The 23,768-nt window shown below is 40.8% G+C and overlaps 5 protein-coding genes across 6 annotated transcripts; 2 read left to right on the top strand and 3 right to left on the bottom strand.

Annotated features, from left to right (window-relative positions):
- Nucleotides 1–540: 540 nt before the first annotated feature.
- Nucleotides 541–6,266, top strand: LOC137951541 (SWI/SNF complex subunit SWI3D-like). The gene is made up of 8 exons (XM_068798264.1): nt 541–1,029; nt 1,484–2,004; nt 2,707–3,285; nt 3,387–3,598; nt 3,675–4,189; nt 5,103–5,302; nt 5,490–5,924; nt 6,027–6,266. The coding sequence occupies exons 1-7, from the start codon at nt 567–569 to the stop codon at nt 5,778–5,780; spliced, it is 2,781 nt and encodes a 926-aa protein (XP_068654365.1). The 5' UTR covers nt 541–566; the 3' UTR covers nt 5,781–5,924; nt 6,027–6,266.
- A 552-nt stretch (nt 6,267–6,818) lies between these two features.
- On the top strand, nt 6,819–12,993 carry LOC137951368 (ras-related protein RABG3f). The gene is made up of 7 exons (XM_068797982.1): nt 6,819–7,102; nt 7,485–7,511; nt 7,651–7,750; nt 11,318–11,464; nt 11,540–11,620; nt 11,702–11,847; nt 12,614–12,993. Exons 1-7 carry the CDS (start codon nt 7,050–7,052, stop codon nt 12,684–12,686), a joined length of 627 nt encoding a protein of 208 aa, XP_068654083.1. The 5' UTR covers nt 6,819–7,049; the 3' UTR covers nt 12,687–12,993.
- Nucleotides 12,994–13,985: 992 nt separating this feature from the next.
- LOC137952334 (uncharacterized) lies at nt 13,986–14,727 on the bottom strand. The gene has a single exon (XM_068799472.1). It carries the CDS (start codon nt 14,663–14,665, stop codon nt 14,141–14,143), a length of 525 nt encoding a protein of 174 aa, XP_068655573.1. The 5' UTR covers nt 14,666–14,727; the 3' UTR covers nt 13,986–14,140.
- A 274-nt stretch (nt 14,728–15,001) lies between these two features.
- On the bottom strand, nt 15,002–18,339 carry LOC137951792 (acidic leucine-rich nuclear phosphoprotein 32-related protein-like). The gene is made up of 3 exons (XM_068798705.1): nt 17,986–18,339; nt 16,765–17,883; nt 15,002–15,488 (listed from the first exon to the last, which is right to left on the bottom strand). The coding sequence occupies exons 1-3, from the start codon at nt 18,016–18,018 to the stop codon at nt 15,252–15,254; spliced, it is 1,389 nt and encodes a 462-aa protein (XP_068654806.1). The 5' UTR covers nt 18,019–18,339; the 3' UTR covers nt 15,002–15,251.
- A 1,346-nt stretch (nt 18,340–19,685) lies between these two features.
- LOC137952315 (mediator of RNA polymerase II transcription subunit 32-like) lies at nt 19,686–23,593 on the bottom strand. 2 transcript variants are annotated; one of them, XM_068799446.1, is made up of 3 exons: nt 23,496–23,593; nt 22,734–22,888; nt 19,686–20,383 (listed from the first exon to the last, which is right to left on the bottom strand). In XM_068799446.1, the coding sequence occupies exon 3, from the start codon at nt 20,329–20,331 to the stop codon at nt 19,873–19,875; it is 459 nt and encodes a 152-aa protein (XP_068655547.1). In that variant the 5' UTR covers nt 20,332–20,383; nt 22,734–22,888; nt 23,496–23,593; the 3' UTR covers nt 19,686–19,872. The 2 variants fall into 2 exon arrangements, with proteins under 2 accessions (XP_068655547.1, XP_068655548.1); XM_068799447.1 differs by lacking the exon at nt 22,734–22,888.
- Between the last annotated feature and the right edge of the window lie 175 nt (nt 23,594–23,768).

The raw sequence follows: 23,768 nt of genomic DNA, 5'->3' as shown, positions 1-23,768 counted from the left end.
AGGTACGCTACCGGATTGGTTGGCGTAGAAGTACGACCGTGCGCCGTGGGTGAAGAGATACTCTTAACCCTAATCCCTATCTGGCCTACTCGAGTGACTGTACTCCTGGCGACCAAAGCCCAAGTGAAAGGTCAGAAATACCCCCAGGCCTCTGTAAATTGTTAGCTCAACCCGAGTTTAGGGCTAAACTCAAGCGGTCGAAAGGCAACTCACTTGAAACAAGAGGGTTGAATCTATAACCCGAGTCTAGGGCTAAACTCAGGCGGTCGAAAGACAACTCACTTGAAACAATAAGGGTTGAATCTGATCCCCCATAAATTGGCTTTGGAGTCTTGGAGTGCACCAGACTGCCGTGGTGTGTTTCTTTCATGGTCCCGTTCGCATGAGCGTCTCGGCCGATACGTAAAAACTCCAGCCGGATGCGTTTCGGGGACTAGTCGTTCCCGATACCTACTGCCACGACTGAACCTGCGCTCGAAGTTGGTGAGAGACTCTTATTAGGATCCAGGCAGGCGCAGGTCGGAGATGCCATTACCGCTTCTCTTCATCTCCAGTTTCGAGGCTCGATGAAAGCAATGGAAGACAAAGGCCGAGAAGACGCCGCCGGAGGCAAAACAAATGCTGAACATACGCTGCCGGAAGTGGTTGTCGAAGGTTCTAGAAGGCGAGCAGGTGGGTTGAAAAGGAAAGCGTCTGCTGCAGGCGGCGGCGGTACCAATACATCTACTCCCTCCAAGCGTCTAGCGAAGGAAAAGCCCCTTGCCTCACTCCACCATCTCCATAATGGCCCTTGCACCAGAGCCAGACAATCTCCAAATAAATTCGCTGCTGCACCTGCCTCCGCCCAGCAGAAGTCGGCTGATTCCAGGCCGTTTCACGTTGTTCAGGCCACCAGAGATTCGGCAGCAGCAGCTGGGGACTTGGTTGTGGCAGAGGAGGAGGAGAAGGTTCACGAGCCGGCTATTGATTTGGAATTTGAAGCTGTTAAATCCCGAGAAGCAAATGCTCACGTTGTTCCCACGCCTGCAGGTGAGTTCTGAGGTGTTTTTTTTTTTTGTGTGTGTATTAGCTGTGTGAATTCTTTTGTATTTGTTTTATGTGAAACGCTAGGATTTTTATGGAAGAGGAAGCTTTGGATCTATTTTGCGCGAGTTCTTGTTTACCCCAGCAATTGATTTTCTGTTATTTCGGATGTCCCTGTCGCCCTTAGTTTTTCATCTTTAAGTTCAAGCATCTGAACCCTTTCTTTTATTTCTCGATATTTCTGCTTTTTGTTCATCTTTAACTTTGTTGCTGGAGTCTTCAAACTCCGAATCCCCCATCCAACTCTCTCTCTCTCTTTCAAAAGAAAATAAAATAAAAATTCTTACAAAAACTTTTCCTTGGCAAAGGAAGATGTTGAATTTCTAACTAAGTAGCACTACTAATGAGAAAGAAAGACTGCCCCTTTATTAAACTGAGTGCGTTCTGTTATCATTTTTAGGTTGGTTCTCGTGGACAAAAATTCATCCTCTTGAGGAGCGTTTAATGGCTTCTTTCTTCAATGGCAAGTCAGAGGAGCGAACTTCAGATATATACAAGCAGATACGAAATGCAATCATGGAGAAATTTCATACTGATCCACAGACAAATATTGAAGTGAAAGATTTATCTGAAATCTCTGTTGGAAATGCTGATGTAAAACAAGAAGTCCTTGATTTTTTGGATCAGTGGGGTTTGATTAATTTTCATCCGTTCCCTCCTAAGTCTGCAACTGGCACCACCGAAGTGGATGTCTCTCATAAAGCATCATCTTTAATCGATAAGCTCTATAACTTTGAGTTGGTTCAGTCCAGTCCTTCAGTGGCAAAGACAACTATGTCAGAACCGACAGCATTCCCTCGATTGCTTCCAGATTCTGCTATTTTTGAGGACTTGGTGAGGCCTGAGGGCCCTTCTGTTGAGTACCACTGCAACTCGTGTTCTGCAGATTGCTCACGCAAACGTTACCATTGCCAGACACAGGTCAGTTATGTCTTTAGACTCGTAAAATTGAAATCTTTTTAAGTATCCATACATTTTCTTTACTTCAAATAGAAAGAGGATGAACAGGAACTCTTTCACCGAAATGTATTCACCTTGGCATCTCCTTATTGAAAGGGAAAGTGAAGGAGGGGCATTTGAAATGAAAAAAAATTAAGCTGTAAGAAAATGATCAGATAAGCAGTTATTTGGACTGCACGTGTTAACTCACAGGAGTGGCTTTCTGGTGCGTTGCGCTAACCTACAGTTGGATGTGGTGGGGCATTCAATTGATTGTTCTGGTTTTTAAGATTTAGGGCTATTTTTAGCCACAAATATCTCTGAGCCCTCCACAGGTGTAAAGTATTGTGTTTGATCCAAGCAGTGATGGATATAAAACATTTTTAAGTCCTCTTCATATGTAAAGTGCTCATTCGTTTCAAATAGTGCTGGTTTATAAGGATTGGCATAAGTTATTATTTATGTCTCTAATACCATCTGTTGTGAAGCACTTTGGTTTGTATAAGTCATTTTTCATAAGTCAGAAGACGGCACAACTCTTACGATCACATTGCATTTCTTCTTCTCTCTTTTCAGTTTCTTCCCCTTTTCATTCATTTAGTTTCTTTAGGCATGTCTCTTCATTTTGATAGGCGACTTCCAGTGTTCAGATAGTTGTCACTAATAAAATACTTGTTTGAGCAGGCAGATTTTGATCTTTGTATGGAGTGCTATAATGATGGGAAGTTTGGTTCTGGCATGACATCAGCAGATTTCATTCTAATGGAGTCTGCTGAGGGTCCTGGTGTAAGTGGTGGCAGTTGGACAGATCAGGAGACTCTGCTTCTACTTGAAGCATTGGAGCTTTACGGTGAAAATTGGAATGAAATTGCAGAGCATGTTGCTACGAAGACAAAGACTCAATGTATGCTGCATTTTGTGCAAATGCCGATTGAGGATCCTTTCCTGGAAGGCAAGGATGATGTTGATGTGAGTCCCCAAGGCAATGCAGATGTGGACACTTCCAAAAAAGACCCATCTACTTCAGATAATACTGAGGGAGCAAAGGATGCTTTGACTGCAACAAATGAAGAACAACCGGTTCCATCTTCTGGGGACTCATTGAAGCCAAAAGATGTGATTGAAGTAGAGAACAGTGCTGAAGAAAGTGACTCCAATGTTGCCTTGGATGCTCTTAAAGCTGCATTTGAGTCTGTTGGATCTCTGCCTAGTACAGAGGGGCTCCTTTCTTTTGTTGAAGCCGCAAATCCAGTCATGACATTGGTAAGTCGAGGAAATGTATCCACATATTATTAGTATTCAGAGTTTTGAGTCCTCAGTTTCATGCTTCAGTATTGCTCTCCACAGCTAACAGAGTTCTGTAGGCTGCATACTTGGCAGGACTGGTGGGAAATGATGTTGCCATTGCATCAGCCCGGAGTTCAGTAAAAGCCATGTCCGAGGATTCTCCCTCCATTCAATTGGCTGCAAGGCATTGCTTCTTACTTGAAGATCCTCCAAGTGGTAAGATTGATACTCCTGCAGCTGACAAGCAGGATCCACCCCAAAATGACAAGGACCCTCCCGTCTGTGAGAGGTTTGTGGCTCATCTGTATGTGGAATTGATTTTGTTAGAACATTTAAATTAAAAAGTCTGATTCATGAGATGGCAGTGGTAGCACCGCTGATATCATTGATGGGAAGGCTCCAAAAGAGGAGGTAACAGAGGCAACTGACAAGTCTGATGGCAATGAAATTGCTGCACAGGAATCTCAGATTCCTGCTCAAGAATCTGCAGTACAGCCTCAATCTAGTAAGAAGATTTCACTTGATACAAAGGAAACAAGTGACTTAGATTTGCAAGGGGAGGCTGTGTCCAGTATCAAAAAGGAGAAAGAGCCTAGTGATTCCAACCTGATAGGAGATGTTCAATCAGGTACCATAAAGGAATCTGCAGATAATGCTGGATCTGGAGAGTCAAGACCAGATGGTGCTGTTTTGAAAGAATCTGGTGATTTAGCTTCAGCCAAAGAGGACACTACTAGAGCCAGTATGAAGGAATCTTTGAGAGAATGTCCAGAGGTGGCAAAGGATACAGAAATGGTTACAGATTCAGTTCCAGTAGAGGAGAAAGAGCTCCAGCAAACAGTTTGTTATACTTCTACAGTTGCAACTGGGGAGAATACAGGTATACAACTTTTTGATCTTTGATCATCTATACCCTGTAATTTGCAAGTTTGATGAAAAAAACCATCATACTTGCAAATTACAGGGTATAGATGATCAAGTATGATGGTTAAATAGGGAAGAAATGTGAGTCTTGGCTTCTGGAATCCACTTAAACTACCGAGGGGCCTCACCTACCACTTGTCAGTCTAAATCCTGTAATGTCTGTGATATGGCAAGGCATTAGTGTTATTTTGTTAGGTTAATTAATTATTTTTAGTTTTGATTGACTTTCATTGCTTAATTAATGAAGATTGCACTGAATGAAAGAAGAGGGCCAGCCCTCATACAACGATGGGAAAGGAGCTTCCAACCATCAAAAGATTGGCAGGAGACTCACTTCATGGCCATCATCCTATAAATTATTTACAGCCCTTGAGTATGCTACCAAGATACATTAAAAATAGAGCATATATCATGCATCTCTTCAAAGATATGAAGAATTTTCCATGGTAGAGGAGCAGATTCCTTCATCCAACTGATATTGATTCCTGAATCTCCTTCAATTATAATAGGAACTGGCAATTTCTAGTAATAGAGCTTGACACCTTGCAGTAATGATTCAGCTTCAGCCGAATCACTTCAATTGAATCATTATGTGTTCTTCTAAAGATGTCAGTTCTATCACTTGGATGATGTGAACAGTGCCTGCAGACTACCATAGATATCTTTTCTTACCATTGTACTTTGTGGCATTTGGTTCTACATGAAATAAGAAACTTTCTTTTCTATTTTTCTTTCTACTTCCTGTTTTACTTTGTATTGCTTGTGAAGTGACCTCATTAATACTTTAGTTTGCACACTCATGGACATTAGGCAAATGCATTTCGATTTCTTTTTGTAGTCTCACTAAGCTCTGTCCGTGTATTGTCCAGCTGAGAATGATACCAAAGCGGTAGATAATACAAATGACGAAAGTGGCGGTACAACAGAAACAAAAGATGACCCTGACATCGAACGGATAAAGCGAGCTGCAATTACTGTTCTATCTGCTGCTGCTGTGAAGGCAAAACTTCTTGCAATCCAAGAGGAAGACCAAATTCGAGAGCTAGCTTCGTTGTTGGTTGATAAGCAGGTAGAAGAAACTGATTGAAATGTTTTCATTGTTCTTGTATACTTTTTTCCTAAAAAAACCTACTTGTTTACATTCTTGCTGTTTCTTGTTGTTCATGTTACATGGTTCCTTTTTTATTGCTTCTCAAGAGCCAGCAAATCCATTCTTGTTCACTTCTGCTGCTTACTATTGTTGGTCACTTCTGCAGCTTCGTAAGTTGGAGACCAAGTTGTCTCTCTTTACTGAGATGGAAATGCTGATTATGAGAGTCAGGGAACAGTTGGACAGAGCAAGACAAAGGCTTTACCATGAGCGGGCTCAAATAATTGCTGCTCGACTTGGGTTACCTGCCTCCACGTCTCGACCAATGGCCCCATTTATCCCTCCAAACAAATCCATAGTCAACTATGCAAGTGCTGGGCTAAGGCCTCCGAACATGATGGCTCCAAAACTACCAGTCAAGGGGGCCTCTACTGCTCCACAAAGCAAGATCGTTTGACCACTGTTCTCCCAGCGGAACGTGATAAAACTTTTACCGACAGGAACCACATTGAAGTAGACTCGTGCAGATTTATCGCATAGATCAATTTTATCTGTAACTTTCTTGATGCAGGTCCTCATTTTTCTTGACCAAACAGGCCGTGTAAGTTCTCCCCCTTCATCTATATCATTGCTTGTAAATACAGATACCTAATTCTCGATTTTTCATCTGGCAATGACTGATGGTATCCAAATTGGAGTGCAGGTTGCTCGAGTACCTGCATACTATTTGTCACCCCAAGGGGTTGCCCACTTTCTTTTGTTGTGGTGATCCTCTTCACTTCAACTCCTTCACAAGGCACAGAGTAATTCTTTCGCTTTTGTTGTGAAAAATGTGTCGCATTTTCTGTATAGATAATTGGCCTACCTGGCTTTTATGTCTTTGCAGCTCTTATAAAAATGCTACTGGGGTTCTTCGAAGCCCAGATTTGTCATCTTTGCATCACCGATGGCTTCTTATTCAATCGCCTGAATATGGCAGAACTTGTGAAGATACAGTTAAGAGGCTGAAACCCAAAAAAATGAAAACTGAAAGGTTGTGAGTGTGGGGGTGGGAGTCCGCAGGAGCTGAACTTGCTTTTGTGTTTGAGAGAGGTAAACGTTGAAGGACTAAAAAACTGTGGCCACAACTGCAGGTGAAGGTTTAGTGCTAAAAGTGCTCATACCGAATTACATGGGTGAATGCATTAACAAATTATATAACCTTCTCTTTATATAACCAGTACTAAGTTTACAGTTTCAGTCTTGTCTTGTCTTCTTCAATTTATCTCAGATTTATAAGACACCCTTGAGCAAAAAAAATAAATTGGATTTTCGGCAAAAAATAATACTTTGAATTTCGGTGTCGTTCCTTTGGAAATCGAAGGCTTCTTGCCAGGGAATGACAAGGAAGAACTAGTTTTCTGTCTGCGTTGTGATGGGCTAAGGTCTGCCCAGGCGCGTGGACCAACCTGTCCAATTTACTCTAATCTGGCGATAAACAGAGTCATTTGTGATTTTACCATTTACGAAGAAAAGTACGAAACGGTGCGGTGCCGCCCTAGAACTCTGGAAGTGTCCGGGTTTGACTCCGGTTGATTCCCCAGTCGTGCTACTTCCGCTAAACGACTGAAAATATTTATACAACGACCTTCTCACCCGGATTCCCGTCGTCCGATTCTCCGATCCGAAGCACGTCTTTATCCGCTCTCAAATCCAGAGCGCAACAAAGCGTTTTCTCCATCGCAACATGCCTGCCCGAAGGAGAACGCTTTTAAAGGTCATAATTCTCGGTGATAGCGGGTTCGTAATTTCCTATCGTTTTTTTCTTTTTCATTTCTGTGTACTCCGATCTCGATTCTAGGATCCGTCTGCTTACCAACGGTAGGAATTCCATTGATCCGTTTCAATTCTGTTTGTTCCTTTAAGACCTGTTTCTGGCTTCTGATAGTTGAACTGTTACTAATTCCTTAGATCACAGGTTATTTTGCACTGAAATTTGTTTCTTCTGTTTTCACGTTTGACATCGAGCTCTCCGCAGTAAATAATGTTTAGTGACAAGGTGAATATGTTTAGACTGGGTTCTGGTGGTAGAATCGAGATCCGGACTTTTTCTTTTTAACTGTATATTTCTGGGCAATTTATGCTACTTCCTCTTATCTAATTCATCTGTTATCTTATACAGGGTTGGGAAGACTTCTTTGATGAATCAGTATCCTTTACTTCGTTATTATTAATTAAATAGCGATGCTTATGTGTAACTCTGTTGTTTATTAAAGTTTGAACATTCTCTTGTAGATACTTCTTTTTTTGGTCTATGCTGTGCTGTTGCCTTGACTGTCTGATGCTAGATATGTGAACAAGAAGTTCAGTAATCAGTACAAGGCTACTATAGGAGCAGATTTCTTAACAAAGGAAGTGCAGTTTGAAGATAGGCTTTTCACCTTACAGGTCTGCCACCATGCATTTTGATGCAAGTCCACATCTTGCATGGCGTTGAACTTCATTAGTCTCCCTATCTGTCATTTGCAGTATTTTCACGTTCGATCTCGTTAGTAAGGGTATTTCTTTGATTCTTGCATTTATGTTCTTTATGTGTGAAGATGTGGACGAAAGCAAACAGGAGTACTGAAATTACTGACCAAAATCGAGCCCTTTATGTACCTATAACTCCAAAATTGGAACTTACATTGAATTTCATAGAATCCATGAGAAGGTGAACTTGAGATTGGCTGTTAATTGGTTTGTTTATAAATTTCATATTTGGATGGCTTGCCTTTGTTGCAGAGTTCATCTCTATAGTGCTGTTATCATCTTTTTACATCTGTAGAATATACTCTAGAGATGCCAAAAGATGATAACCGTGTTTTTTGTTTTAGGTGGTTTCAACCTTTCACGTCTATGGGATAGGTCTTTGTAACAATTACAGTAAAATTTATGTCATAATGTCCTTAGAAGAAACATATCAAAAAAATTTAGTTTGTGGTATGTTGGCTTTTCTTTTCTGCTAATTTATTTATTTCTTCTGTTGTGGTTCCCCTTTTAGCATAACTTTGTAGGGTTCATTATTCTGAGTCCCTGAAAAATATTGGAAATTACTTTCTCTCCCTCAAATTTCATTAATGTCAACTACCTCTCCTTTTATTTCTATAAAGGACTAAACTGCCGTTTTAATTTAAAATTTTTAGCTATGTGTAAGTGGGGCCCACCTGATGTAGCCTCACGTCTTTCACGGTTGAAGATTGTCAGCTGGGAAAAGGGTCCCCCTGCTCTCCTCCCTTCTGTAATGCCTTCAGAAAAGGGAAGAAGAAGCATGGGACTGCTTCCCCAGCGTCCTCCTCTCTGCTATTGGTGAAAGAAAAAGTAGGCTGGACAAGGGCAGTGTGACCCTTGCTCTGCTGCATAGAGGAGAGGGACCCTTGTTCCCTCTTTTTTGTGACAGGGAAGGGAAGGATGCGGTTGTGGGTACTCAGTGGATCACTTCTGAACTTTGGTGAATAAAACATTTCTTGGTGCCATAACGAATTCAGAAGAAAGATTGGCTGACATATGGACACATTGGATCGTTAGAGCCATCACAGAATGGCAAGAGTTAAGTGACTTCTGAATCATTGATGATAGCTAACCCAAACTTTTCCTTGAGGCTAAATACAATGACAAAGGGAAACAATCATTAACATGCTAGTTGCCCGGAGCTATTCTTTCCACCAATGAGGCTTTGAAATTCTCATAGACATTGTTGTAAATGGCTGTGAGGAAAATGGTTTTCATAAGGAAGCTGGAAGAAGCTATGTGCAAATAGTAGTTCAATGTTGACACAGATAGTAGTTCAAAGCCAAACACTTCAAAATGTTGATGGACTACAGTCCAAGTCTGACACTTCTGAAAAGGACAACATTCAGGAGGTAGAGTACACAAACATGTTAACATAGATTAGGTGTAATTAAACTCTAGCTCTTCTCAGGGGATATAATTTTGATTAGCTAAGGGAAGCTCATTCATTTTTAACTTGCCTGAAATTCACTCAACACTTTGGAAGGATTGTTAGATTGGATTCATTTAAAAAATGGTGCACCTACCCCTCACTTCCTTTCTCTCTCTACTGTCGTAGTAGGGATGTCAGGGGGAGGGAGGGTAGGCTCTCCCAAGCTCTCTCCTCTCTACGAAAGTGCTAAGGGTCCATTGCTTCTGCCCTGCCTTCTTTTTCCTCTCTTTGATGGTAGAGAGGACATGCAAACAGGAGGTCGGGGAAATCGGTCCCTTGCCTTTTCTTCTCTTCTCTTGTTTGTAATTCATCCAGGCATGTTAAAGACCGAGGCCTCTTCATGTGGGGCCCACCTACAGTGTATTTTTAAGAAGTTCTAATTTGTCAGGGAAATTTCATCCTAAGGGGGCAGGATTGGGGGGTTGAGAATAATGAAATTTTAAATCAAGAAGGAGAGTAATTTGTAATTTTTCAGCAAGGTGAAGTAACTTTCATAATTTTCAGGGGGTGAGAGTAACTAACCCTCTTTAGAGACATCTGATAAAATTGGAACTAACCCAATTTTGTAGTATTGCTCATTTTCTATTTTTCTGTTGCATTTGTTAAAGAATAGTCCCACGTGGATTAGTGAGTACAAAGATCTTGAGTTTATTAGTTGGGAAAGAGGTTTCATAAGTTGGCTAGTCATTTTGGGATAGGGCCTTGGACCCAATTTAACATGGTATCAGAGCAAGTACTCATATGTGGGCTTGCACCTAAAAAACTATCTACTTATAGAGCCACAAAAGAGGGCCTACACCTAAACTATCAACTTGTAGAGCCACAAAAGAGGGCCTACACCTAAACTGCCTACTCCTAAGTTATCCACTTGTAGAGCCACAAAAGAGGGTCTACACGTGAGGGGGAGTGTTAAGGAATAGTCTCACATAGATTAGTGAGTACAAATATCTTGAGTTTATTAGTTGGGAAAGAGGTTTCCTAAGTTGGCTAGTCATTTTGGGATAGGGCCTTGGACCCAATTTAACAGCATTTATTGTTCTGAATTTGTTTTATGTGTTTCATAGTGGTCCTTGCTGGTGAAGGATGTCAAGGAAACACATAGAAAACTTGAAATATGTTTTTGGCCCTTATCCATGAGTAATTTTTGCAAAACAGATAGAATTCCATGAGTATTTTTTGCGAGACTGGATAGATAAATGTGAGTTCTACCAAATCTCTCTTAGATATTTTGGAGAAATATTTTTTCCGTTTTCAAAGAACTGGTTTGATAGAGAAAGGGTATTGGATTTGAATCAAACTATCTGATGGTGAATTATGCCCTTCTGTAAGTTCGGGATAAAAAGGGGATAAATCATTTTTAGAATTGGTGAAGAATTATGTACTTGTAGAATATACACTTCTTGGAATCATTTGAATTTGTTTATGAAAAAAGATCTGCAAGGTTAGGAAATTTCTATGAGAAGACATCATTGACATGTTGAGTGATTTCACCAGAATGACATAACTAGCAATACGACGGGTGTTTCTTCATTGGCTGTATTCCTGCAAATGAAGGCATTGCATGTTTGGTGACTTGTGCATGATAAGTTCTGACTTGTGCACGATAAATTCTCTTTTAATTGCTTATATATGTATATATTTTTTGAAACTTAAGTGCTTATAGTATAATTATCAAGATTTTAAACAGTAGACCAAGTAATGTGCCATTAAAGAAAAAGAAGAAAAAAAGAAGAAGTAAGGTACTTTTACAAGTTATTGTTAAAAATCAAATTTATGAAGGGAAAAGAAAAATCTGATTCAGCTTTTACAACCCATAACTTCTAAATTCCCTTAGATGTTGTGGTTGCTGTAGAGCAATCATTAAGCTAGGCATGGAAGAAATTTTCGACAAAGTAAAGTGGGCATCTGTTGACCATGTCTTGTCAATGATAACCTTTGGGGTGTGTTGGGGAAATTGGGTTAGTAATTGGTTATCCTTCTTATTCGAGTCAATATTAAATGTGGTGGTTCTGTTTTCTCCTTGTTTTCAACAGATATGGGACACGGCTGGTCAGGAACGATTTCAGAGCCTTGGTGTTGCATTTTACCGTGGTGCGGATTGCTGTGTTCTTGTGTATGATGTTAATGTGATGAAATCATTTGACAATTTGAACAATTGGCGAGAAGAATTCCTCATCCAGGTAAGTTTTTGAACATTAACATCGTAGGACAATTCTTGAATTTAAGGCTCCTCATAAAGATCTCTCCTTCCTCAGGCAAGCCCTTCAGATCCCGAAAATTTTCCTTTTGTGGTTTTGGGGAATAAAGTTGATATTGATGGTGGCAATAACAGGGTGGTATGTTCAATACTCCTTTATATAAACATATAAAGTTCTTGTGTGCTCCTGCACTAATTTTAGATCTGGTGTGCTCTGTAGGTTTCCGAGAAAAAAGCTCGGGCTTGGTGTGCATCTAAGGGGAATATTCCCTACTTTGAGACATCAGCCAAGGAGGGCCTGAATGTGGAGGAAGCGTTTCAATGCATAGCAAAAAATGCTCTGAAAAGTGGGGAGGAAGAAGAGATGTAAGTTGCAGGTTATGTTTTTCTCGATTGTGTATTTTTTCTGTGGTTTCTGAGTGTTCTTTAGTCTTGGACTATTTATTATTGACCTTGTTATTTTTTAGTTTTGATCCTCTACATTTTAGAAAAAGTAGCAAGGTAATTTTTTGTTGTTTCACTGATTGTATTGTTGCTTTTTTTTTCTTTTCACCTGTTTGCTAGTAATATCAAATACGTCAGTCTTGACACTTTTCCCAGGAGTTCCCTTCACTGAACCGAACAATACGTGACTTTTAAGGGGCTATGCGGATTGAAAAAAATTCTTGGTTGATTGTAAATGTTATAAGATGTCAGTGTGGTAAAACTAATAAAACAGATTAACAAGATATGAACCTAATGTTAAGATATCTCCTATACTGCTGTTCTGCTTTAGAAGGTTGGGATTGATCAAGGATGTTTTTCTTGAGTTATGTTGCTTGCACTGCATGCTGTTGTGTTTCTGGTGTTGAACATGACAGAATGCTGGAAACTCCAATCATTAAAAATGTACTGTCAAGGGGCAGGTGTGTGGTATGTCAAGTTGCTGCATTTTTTTATCACATTACATTTTTTTATCTCCTTCCGGTATTCTTGTTACATTTGTTTGTCCTTTAGTTGCCTATCTCTTCTTTCTGGTTAGTTTTTTTGGATTTTTGTAAGCCTAATCTGTTCTTCTGGATTTTGTTCTTGTGAAAGTTGTACTATTACTAATACAAATCGATTACTACCGACATTTTTTATGTTGCTGAAGATACCTGCCGGATACCATTGATGTTGGGAGTGGGAATCAGCAAAGGCCTTCTTCCTCAGCTTGCGAGTGCTAGAAATTTGTCCTATTGGTTGTGCAGTAACTTCTTTGTTTTCTCTCCCTTCTATTCTTAATAAGAACATAATGACTTCGTCAAGTGGGTTGTATGATTGTTCAGAAGATTACTGTGACTGTACATTAGTATTTGTTCAGGAAATTATCAATCTCTCTGTTGTCTCGGATGTGATATCGGTTGGTTGATGGCTCCGAGACCCTATGTTGATCGTTTTACTCGTTACTTGGTGAGTCTATTCATTCCCCTTTTATTTTTTATTACTTGTGAACCTCTATTTTGCTGAATTGGTGAATCAAGAGTGGCTCGAGATCTTCAAAATCCACAAACTTTAGTTTAGTATGAATTAGCTGTGCATATTTGTTCTGGGTATCAAAGTTTCATCAATATTGCTGAACCAAAAGTACGCCCCAAAGCCACAAACACTCACCCTAGAAAAACATTAGAGGGCTAGAGTAAATGGGTAGAGGAGCCCGAATATCTTTACCACATTCTGATGTTTTGGTGAAGAACAGTGAGCTCCATATCCAAAACTGTAAGAGTCCATTTTACTTGCAATATAGATGTATCAATGTATACGTCAAATGGCCTTAATTTTATAGCAATTAAGGCCTTTAAACAAGATATCAAAATTCCTTTAATCTTCCCTCGGTACAAACTTGAGAACAACATCTGGGTCTCTGCCATGATTTCGTGGGGATTTGAGGAAGGAAGGCAGACGGGGGGGATCAGCAACAGGCGAGGCCATTGCAGGATTGCTTGAGAGAAAATGTTTGGAATTCACAGCCTGGTAAAGGACACCAGAAAGCGTTCGAAAGGAATAAGATAGTCGATGGTAGAACAAGGGGTTACTGATCCAGAAATTCCAAACGCTGCAAACCGTTCTCTAAGTTGCTATGGAAGGCCATAACGACCGGTTTCTTCTTCCCATACTCGATAAGCTTTTCTGCTTCCTCTTCTAGTAGGGAAGAGAGAACAGGAGCAAATCAAGCATCCGTTGCCGTGTCCAGGTATGTAAAAACCGTGGATGATGATGCCTCGTCAAAGCTGGGAGAGTCGCTTGAAACTCCCTTTGGATTTCAGTGTGATGGTTTGTTTAGTTAGACTGCAATCTTGACACCCTTTGAGTGGTCTTCGTCCGTGTCGTTTCAAATTCGAATTTTTCAAAGTGCAGTTCCTTCACACAAATCTCACAAGAAAGACGGGGAAAAAGGCTTCGTGAATTACATCATTAATGGCGTCTTCATAGACCGAAAGATAGACGTTTTAACAGTAAGTCATGAATATTGCTGGAAACTGGTAAGAAAAGAAAAGAGCTCCGTCACTCTACCCTTCAATTGTCAGAGCAGTGAAAACTCAAGAAAAAGCTTATCATACAGGAGACTAGACCAAGAAGAAACCGAACAGAAAAGAAGAGTAGTTAAAGAGTTCCAGTGACAGCCGAGACTGAACCGAGCTCATCCGAAGCACTCTTCTCCAGGAAGGGGCCCCGGAATAAATCCCTTATCAATGAATTGCAAGCCGAAGACGACCAAGATAGCCAACAATGCCAGATACGACAGTCCTTCCACGGCGCCAAGCAGCCCAAACGGTCCATTAGGGAGTCCAGAACCAGTTTTCACCTTTGTGTACAACGACCAGGCGATGATGCCGACGACGACCAGATAGCTAACACCCTCGACGGCACCGATGGAGCCGCCAGGGCCCGGCGGGAGGCCACACCCTGTAGTTTTGAGCGTGTACAGCGACCAGCAGATCACAGGGACCGCTACCAGTCCTCCCACGATCGCCGCCGTCTCCGCTGGCCCGTTCCCGCTACTCCTATCGCTCTCATTAGCCATGTTCTTCACGTAAAGCCGCCGACATTTTCTGCCAGAATCGTGTATACCAACCTTCGAGATCAGCTGCCGGTGTGCCGATGACGACAGCGGCTTTCCTGCCGTGCGAAGGAGCAACATCGTGGTAGTCGCCACCGCTGCCATGCCGCCTACGCTGGGGAGTGAGAGAGCGACGAAGAGGTTTTCGATAGTAAACCGAGCCACCGTAGGTTTCTCTCTTCAGCACCATAAATAAACCTTCCCATCTTATCCAAAGTGTGAGGTGTGACTGACAAGTTAGAACTTTCCCTTCAGATTAATTCGTACACTTGAATAACCAGTTACTTCAACAACATCTAACAAGATTTAACATTTCACCATCATTGGGTAGCCTGCAATGATATGACAAGATCTAAAAGAAATGAATGAGATGAGGGAGAGAGGTGAGAGTGAAAAACGGAGAGATGAGAGAACAAGTAAAAAAATCAAAGCATAAGAGACTTGTGTTTGCTTTTGTTTTGTTTTTCAAATTTTCCTTTTGTTGGGGGGGAAACCCAAACCACCACAACTGTCATTTGAACAGGTTTTACAACGGTCCAAAGGAAGGAAACAAGTTTGATCAAAAAGCCCTACAGAATACAGACCCTCTTTTCCCTCATACATAACATCCTCCATTTTCTACAGTTTGTATTTTCAAGTGATTACACAATCTCTTAGTGAAACCCCCCTTTTTTCCCCTCCCTCCTCTATATCATTGACGCTTTGATGACCTCTCGTCATCCTCAATACTGCCCCCATCATTCTCAGTATCTCTCTTCCTCTTCTGCAGAGATGAAGATGACGGCTGTAGCATCGTTTCTTCCTCATCTTCAACTTCTTCCTCTTCCCCATCATCTTCGTTGTTGCCCGCTTCCACATCGCTGCTTCCTACCTCCTTAACTTGCCCCCTAATGGGCTGAACCAGGTACTCGGATCCAAAATCCTCCTCCTGTACAAAATAAAAACCACCCAAAATTGGAGAAAATTAAATACACAGGGAGTAAAAAGATATTCAAGGAAAAGAGACACACGAGTAATAAAGAATGGCACAGAAGAGAAATCAAATAATCCTTAAACAGAACTGCTGTCAAAAGTTAAACATAAACATGTAAACAAATTACTCAAACTGACAAAAATACATGACTAATCATAATATAAAAACAAAAACCATATAAACATACATCACTTAGGTATAAAGTGGTTCAAAAGTGGATATGTCTCAAAGAGAAAATGGAAAAAAGTGGATTCTAACAAAATAACAGATGATGAACAAATATATACAGCACACTAGAATAACCAACTGATCTCACCCAACAACAGATGAAAAAAAAAAATTAATATAGCAAATTGCCTGTGAGCAAAAGTACAGTCATTTCAAGAATATTTATGCTTCAGTTATCATATGACACTCGCAAACACTAGCGTTAGCATGAACAAGATGAAAACTCCCTAAATCCAACAAATACCAACTAGCTGAGCATGGCACATATCAAGCTCGGACATATTGAATATAGATATTATCCTTCATTTAAAAAACTTATCAACTGTTTTATCCATCGCCCTGAGATTTTTCTGGACATACCTAGGCAGAGAATTTCCATTCAGAAAATATAGATAAAATGGAAAATTTTGATCCATAAAATAGAGTGATCATATGTTCTCAACCAGGGGTTTGGAAAAAATAAAAATAAAATTCTAGGCAAGCTGACCACCTAAGAGCAGTTAAAAGCAAGAATCAACTCTGCAGGACGGAGTACCCTAATATGAGGTACAAAACTGCTAAAATTATGTAAAATATTGCCTATAATATAAGAAAGCTTGAATTCCTTTATCCTCTTATGCACCTGACACCACCACGAGACATTCATGGATTTACTCTATTACACCAACCAAGCAAAACTAAATTAAAAGTGTTCCTACCACCAAATGTTACACAAAATAGTTTATATAAGAAAACAATTCAAGCATCAACAGATCCACTATGAATATATCACTTTTCTCTGTATCCTCATCACAAAATAACATAGGAACGTCTTTCTGAAAGATTAACTCATGGATCGCAAAGAGATGTTTTACCAACAAGCATAAACTCAGAAATCATCATACAGTGGAACTGGCAGAGCTCATAAATCATGCATTAAGAGTCAAAGAATCAGAACGGACTAAAACGACTAACAAAAGAGATTTATACTGGGTTTTCCCCTCCTTTTCAGCAAAAATCTCACCTCGTCATCACCTTCACCATCATCTTCCTTGTACTCCCCATCTTCTTCGATCTCCTGCTCGTCCTCCTCCCCAATCTCCCCATTCTCGTCCTCATCCCCTTGGTCCTCTCCGTGCTCATGCCCATCAATTTCTCCTTCAGTGCTCAATATTCTCCCCGTGCTTTCAGGTACTCCTTCCTCCTCTTCATCTTCGACATCCTCCTCCTCCTCATCTTCCTCATCGTCTTCAACCCCATCCTCATCCTCATCACTATCATCAATTTCATGGACCACCACAACATCCTCTTCATCGCCCTCCTCCTCATCAATCTCTTCCCCCAAGTCATCATCCTCTTCATCCTCCACATCATCCTCATCCTCGTCCGCAACTCCAGAAGCAGCTACTCTGAAACCGTTTGCGTGGTGCTGTGCGTTGCGGCTAAATCCATTATTCACTCCAGTAACCTCAGGTTCTTCTTCATCGGCATCGCTTTCATCATCCTCATCGGCATCGACAATACCTCCAGTGCTACTACCGTTCGTTAACTTTCCCGACCTGTCATCACCATCAACCTCGCCACTCCCGGGGTCATCCTCCTCCTCATCTTCTTCGTCCTCTTCCTCCTCATCCGACTCCGGCCGCTCATTTTCGTCAGCGTCCATCTTATCCAAATACTTGAGCGATTTAATCATGCCAAAAACTCTAGATCGATAATCCTTGATCCGTGTCACAGGGCACTCGTAAAGATCGAGAGACACAAGCCTAAGCTGCGCTAACGGTCGTAGATCTTCCAAAAACTGTATACGATTATTAGACAGGTCGAGGTCCCGAAGGGACTCGAGGCCGGCTTCCACAAGAAACTCCAGACCGCCAGCTATGCGATTATCCGAAAGAATCAGCTTCTGAAGATTCCGGAGACGAGGAAATTTCTCAAGAGAGGAAACACCAACGTTAGCTATAGAAAGGTGCTCAAGTCCCTGAAACTTCTCTAATATATTCGGAGGAGGCAAACGGCCATGTAAACACTTAACAGCACCATCCAAAGTCAGTGTCCGGGCTGATAAATAGTCTGTTTGGCCATCGAGCGCCGTCTCCACGGCCCTCTCCCAAACCTCATCCATTTCCCAAACCCTATAATCCTAAATCCGAGATATTCAACACAAACACGCCGAAAATCAAGCTCAAATAACGACGCAATAAGGGCAAAACCCAACCTGAAGGATCAAATGAACCAACTATACCGTCGCTGCGTCGCCAGATTCGACTGCATACATGATCGACAAACGAAATCCAACCGCGGACTCCGCCAAAACGATATAGAACACACCGAGCCGGAACCCTAACCCTAGATTATCCGAGAAGCGAAACTCTAACCATCACGATTCGAAGCACTCTTGCTTCTCCCCTTTTTCCCGCCGCGGTGAGACGAACTCCTAAAACCTAATTCCCTCTGCCTACTCCCACTACCGATCAGAACCGCTCACGCTTTCTCTCTCTAAATTTTTTCCTCTCTAGTCCAGTCCCACTCGCATTCGGTCTAACCGGTGGTGCCACCGGGCGATGGTTCGAGAATTTGCAACTGCTGGTCTCGCCGCGACTCTGCTCTCACGGGGTCTTTGTGTGGAGAATAAGTGCAAACATTATCTGCTCTCATCGCCGCCCGATTGAGTCACACAGATCGGTGACGCGGAAGCATTTGACGGGTAGGATGGGCTCCTTTTGTGTTTGTTTTGCGAAAGGCCGAGAAAAACAGGAATAAGTCGCCCACGCGGAGGAGAGACCGAGATAGACATAAACATCTATGAGATGACGTAAATACCCTTTTATTGTGAATGTACGAAAGTACCCTTCTTGCTCCCAAGTATAATCACAACAGGTGGGACCAGTGGGACCCTTTGCCCCATGTGGGCCCATATTTTCTACCACCTCTTTGACCGATGATCTATTCTAAACCCTAAACCCTAAACCGATTGATAGTGAGATCTGAAATCAAATTGTGGATTGCTCTCCATTGTCTTTGATCATCATATAACAACAAAAGAGGGCGGTGGATCCTTCTCCCTTTGCAACAATTGTCGGTTAGGAAGTCAAAATTGATTTCAAATGGCTCTAAAAGCGTTAGTGCACCGTAGAAAGTGAAAGTGAATTGTCGGAGAGATGAGGTGATTAATGGGTCTAAATTTCTCTTTCAAAATGCACTTCAGTTTTATATGTAGCAACCCATGTAGCTGCCGTCTTCAGTACAGGAGAGTTCTCTCTCCCTCCAATGCCTCTCCTTACTACCACTTTTGCCGGCGAGCGGGCTGAGACCTGTCTTCTTGTTCAGGGAAAAGAGGGAAGGACCATGAGGTGATTAATGGGTCTGCAGATAGATCTTCCAAAACATCTCACATATGTTAAAACCTGAAAATATTCCCAGAATTTCAACCGAGGGAGAAAGTAGATCTCTCATCTTAAAAAATCTAAGCTTTCTTATATAATGTCTCACTGGTCTCGAGCATTTGAGACTCCCACCACTAATGAAATAATTCCAGCTCCCCTACAGGCCATTCCGCATATCAACCATCACAGAGTGGGAACCTGCTGCTGTTTGCAAGTGATATGTTTAACTGATAACGGAACAATTTAAACAAGGAACCTGCATTTGTTGACCAGAATTGAGTCCCAACAAGTATCAGTGGCAGCTGAGACACTGAGGAGTGCATGAAAAAGAAACATAGTCAGGCTTGGGTTTTTCAGAGATCAGTTACAGTCTGGTCAGGATGATTGATGTTCCCTGCATCACTGCCATGAAATTTTTGAATTAAAAAAAAAAAGGAAAGAGTCAAGCTTGGTTTTTCAGAGATCAGCATTGATTGATGGTCCCTGCATCACAACTCATGCAAATTTTGGGAAAATATCAAAAGTAAGATAACACTTTGGATCATTTGGATGGTGAAACAATTTATATGTAAGGTAGGGGAAACGCCAAATATGCAAAATTTGTGCCTTTATTAGGCAGTTTGCTCAAGACTGACACAATGTCATACGCACTTCGTTTTGCAGGTGTTTTCTTAACGAAAGCTGTGAACCAGCTTCAGATACAACACACTATTCATAAGGAATGGTGGGAGATACATATCAAATACCTACTGTGCTCCATCTTCAGAGAATCTGGCATCAAAAGGGGTAGAAGATTGAGCATTTGCATTCACATTAGTAATAGCACTAGCGCTTGCATTGGATGTTCCACTTCCCTGTTGAAGTTCTATGACAAGCCAGCGGACTGCTTTGCTCATCTGCTCCAATCTAACCGCACTGATGGGTGGCAGTGCAGGATTGGACTGTCCTGGTTTTGCAGTAGCAGACCCAGTTGCCTCGTCTACCAGGTATTCCGATCCTATCCGCTGCTTCGCAGATTCCACAAACTCTTCTGCTTGGTCACAAGCAACTCTAAACAACTCCCAGCGTTGTTTGAAGTTCTCAAGGGCGGCATCTGTGGCTGCTGTCTTCTGGCCCCCAGACTGCTCCTTGGCTTCAAGTACACCTGCTGCTGCTGCAACAAACTCTTGATATGCATTGCTCAATGCATCCACGGTGCTATCCATTGGAAGATTTGCTAATTGCTACCTCTGGTTGGAAATTTGGACTTTGTCTTTGCTGTTGACTCACAAACAAAAACAACAAAACGATAGGGTTTCAGACATCAGTCTCATGTCTTTAAGATGGGATAATTGTTCTTAGGAGGCATTTTCCCCCAAATTGAAGAAACAGGTGGTAGTCCAAGCAGTGAAGGTTTCAAGATATTAAAGAGTAAATGAGTCAGGGTACGAAATGAACGTCATTTGCAAGCAACTTATGGTTGCACATGGCCGTGTATTCGCAAACCATTGTCACGCATTTAATTAAAACACATGCTAAAAAAAAAAAATATCACACCAACATGCAAGACCAATATTGCCTACCCCACTTACAAACATATCAATCTCATGCATATGCATCCCAGAGTATGTAAGATGTAGTTCATGAAACATTCCTTAGCCAAACATATTCTTATTCTCTCTCATGCTAACAACAAAGTGCTCTTAAGTATTTTGCTATATTCTCATATCTCCAGTCATCACCATGAACCTCATCTGGAGCATGCAGAATCTGCACCTTCAAAATTTGTACAATTAGGAAATGATAAATTCATCCGCTGAAAGTTTTCTTCACCTCCTCTAGAACAAGATAATTTCTGCATCTGATTGGCAAAACTCTTATTATCTTCCTGAATGCACCCAGAAACCTATAACATCATCATAAATGAGTACTTACAATCCGACAGATATTTTGACCCTACGATGATGATTGAACTAGCCTTCAATTTAATCCTTCCACCTACTGATTCACACCACCGAAGGAGACGTCTCCAGTACCAATCAAATTCCATGTAAGAAAAGCTGTTATTAATTCACAAAATTATGCCAGTCAGTTTGGATAGTTTAGCCTCAAACACCACCCCAAGTGCATATTGTGGAAATGCTGATGGTTAAATAAATTTCAAGCTTGCCTGTTTCACTTAAACAATTGCGGTTAGCCAGGTCTTTAGAATAGCCTCATCTGAAGTAAGATTTTCCAACAGCAAATTATAGAAGACCTTGATGTTTTAAATGAGGGATTCTGGCCAAAACCAAATCTATGTGCTCTGCACATCTTAGTCTTTCTGGTGGCATTAGTCTCATCTGAAGCATGATTTTCCAAAAGCAAATTATAGAAGACTTCTTTGTTTCAAATGAGGGATTCTGGCCAAAACCAAATCGATGTGCTCTGCACATCTTAGTCTTCCTGGTGGCACTAAAGATGATATTTATACCCATCGAGCATGTAAGAGGAAGTGGACTAGTGCTACTTTCAGGAGTCCAACTGGCAACAGTAACAAAAGCTCCAGATATAGAATATTAATGGGTCTAATTTTTTAGTATTGATTGAACAGAGAGATGCACACACCCTCAATACCCAAGATACCTGTGAGACTTAATGAATTTAATTTTATTAAAAAACTTGATTAAAAAGATATTGATTGGACTTAACTGGAGCTCTCACAGAAACTCCCTAAGGTGGACATCTGATGAAAGGATTAATCCACATCTTGATGTATTTAATCGACCCAACTAACTCGATGCTCTTGAATCCTGTTGTCATTGACTAAGACAATAGGTGAAGAAAACGATAAATACGCTCATTGAATGCAACATTCCAGAGGATTCCAACTGCCATCAGCATCAGAAACACCACATAAAAATCTAAATGCATTTTTTGTGCCCAACTAGAAAAGGTTTCCTTGATGCACAATAATCCAGTGCCACTGACTAAAAGATGGTAACAAAAGCCAACAATATCCTCTTAATGTCTAAACCATGATGACTTTTAATAAATTTTGCGAAGAAAGAAAATTTATTTCATGGTAAATTGATCTTGTGTCAGTTTTTACCATAAACAAAAAGCTAACATAAGAACTTGATTTGTGTTACCAAAACTGGGATACCTTGTCATCATGTACACAATTTCAGACAGAATGCTATCGTGAAGAATATAATAACTATAAAATTTCAAAAGGAAAGGTTTCACTTGTAGCAATGCAAAATAAAACTAGGATACTTCATCATCACATACCCAATTTCAAAAGAATTGCAATCATTGAGCATATAATAACTATAAATTTTCAAAAGGAAGGGTTTCTCTAATAGAAATGCAAAACTTTATCATACTCCTATGAAATCAGATAGTCACCTTCAATCCCAAAACTTTAAATGAGCACTTTGAAAGAGAAATTAGTTCACTTTTTTATACAAAACCAATGAAGTTTGCATGCACTTCTAAAGCTAATTCAAATGACATCAAGCAAGCCATTGAAAAGTGCCCCAACAGCAGTTAAATATCTGACATTAAATAGAGAACCCAAACCAAATATATACAACATTTGAAAGTAAATGACAAGTGATTAGAAAAAAAGCAGCAAGTACTTTACCTAGCTCTTTCGATGGACTAATTTTCTCAAGTAAAGGAGATGGACTGCTCAGATAACAAGATCAATGGTGGCAAAAACGTATGGGATGGAAATATTTGAGTGGATTATAACAGACCCAGAATCACTCTAAATAACTTTGCTCCGGAACACTAGCACTGAGAAGGCAACAAATCCTAATCGTTAGAAAAGTAAGAGTTTAACTTTGCTCCAAGCCTATCAGAGCAAGCTTCTCGGTGTTTTCCCGATAAAAGTTCAATTAATAGTAAAAAATGGCACAAAAAAAACCACGTCACAGACAACCCGTCGCTTATTGAACCATTTGGGTGGCAAGAGATTGATCAAACACACTTAGAACAAACATATACCAAGAAACCAACACAAACGAACAAAAAGATCAAACTTTACAGCATTTTTTTTTCTTTTTGTTAACTGATCATTAATATAGTTAACCTATCTATAGGATACCGATCATAACTAGTTGAAACAGGAAAAAGAGTAATAGTAACTATTATACATAACTATGACTCAGATTTCCCATCGACAACATCCCGATCAAGGCAAGGTTTCTAAAAAGGGAGAACCAAAAGGATTGCACAGATACAATATAATTCCCCGATAAACAACTAACAGAGACAGAGTTGTCGGAATGGATTGGAAACGCATTTTTTTCGTTCAAAAATCAAATTATTTTAGAAAAGAGGAGGCTTGAAGATCATGAATGTCAGCAATTTACATCTGTGGGGGAAAGAGAGAGAAAGAAACCTGTATGTCGGTGATAAAGACCCGTAAAGTAAGGAAAGCAGAGAGACACCACAGTCTATGACGAAGACAACGCCATGCAGGAGGTCTGTCCGACTGACAGGAGGAGAGCTTGTTGAAAATCTCTGTGGTAACCGCCTACGGTTTTATAAGTGACAAAAAAGCCCATAAGCAAACACAGAGAGAGACCAATGGGCTTCATGTTCACTTTGAGCTCACAGCCCATATGTCATATACCCCTACTTAAGGGTGGGGGGCTCCCTATAATAACACAAA

The sequence above is a fragment of the Aristolochia californica genome, unplaced genomic scaffold (genome assembly GCF_029961685.1).
Source record: "Aristolochia californica isolate CCGP_79_NKW_82.1479 unplaced genomic scaffold, dmAriCali1.0.hap1 SCAF_15, whole genome shotgun sequence".
Taxonomy (NCBI): Eukaryota; Viridiplantae; Streptophyta; class Magnoliopsida; order Piperales; family Aristolochiaceae; genus Aristolochia; species Aristolochia californica.
The sequence above is the reverse complement of the archived record's forward strand: the minus strand, read 5'-3'. Positions and strand labels throughout refer to the sequence as shown.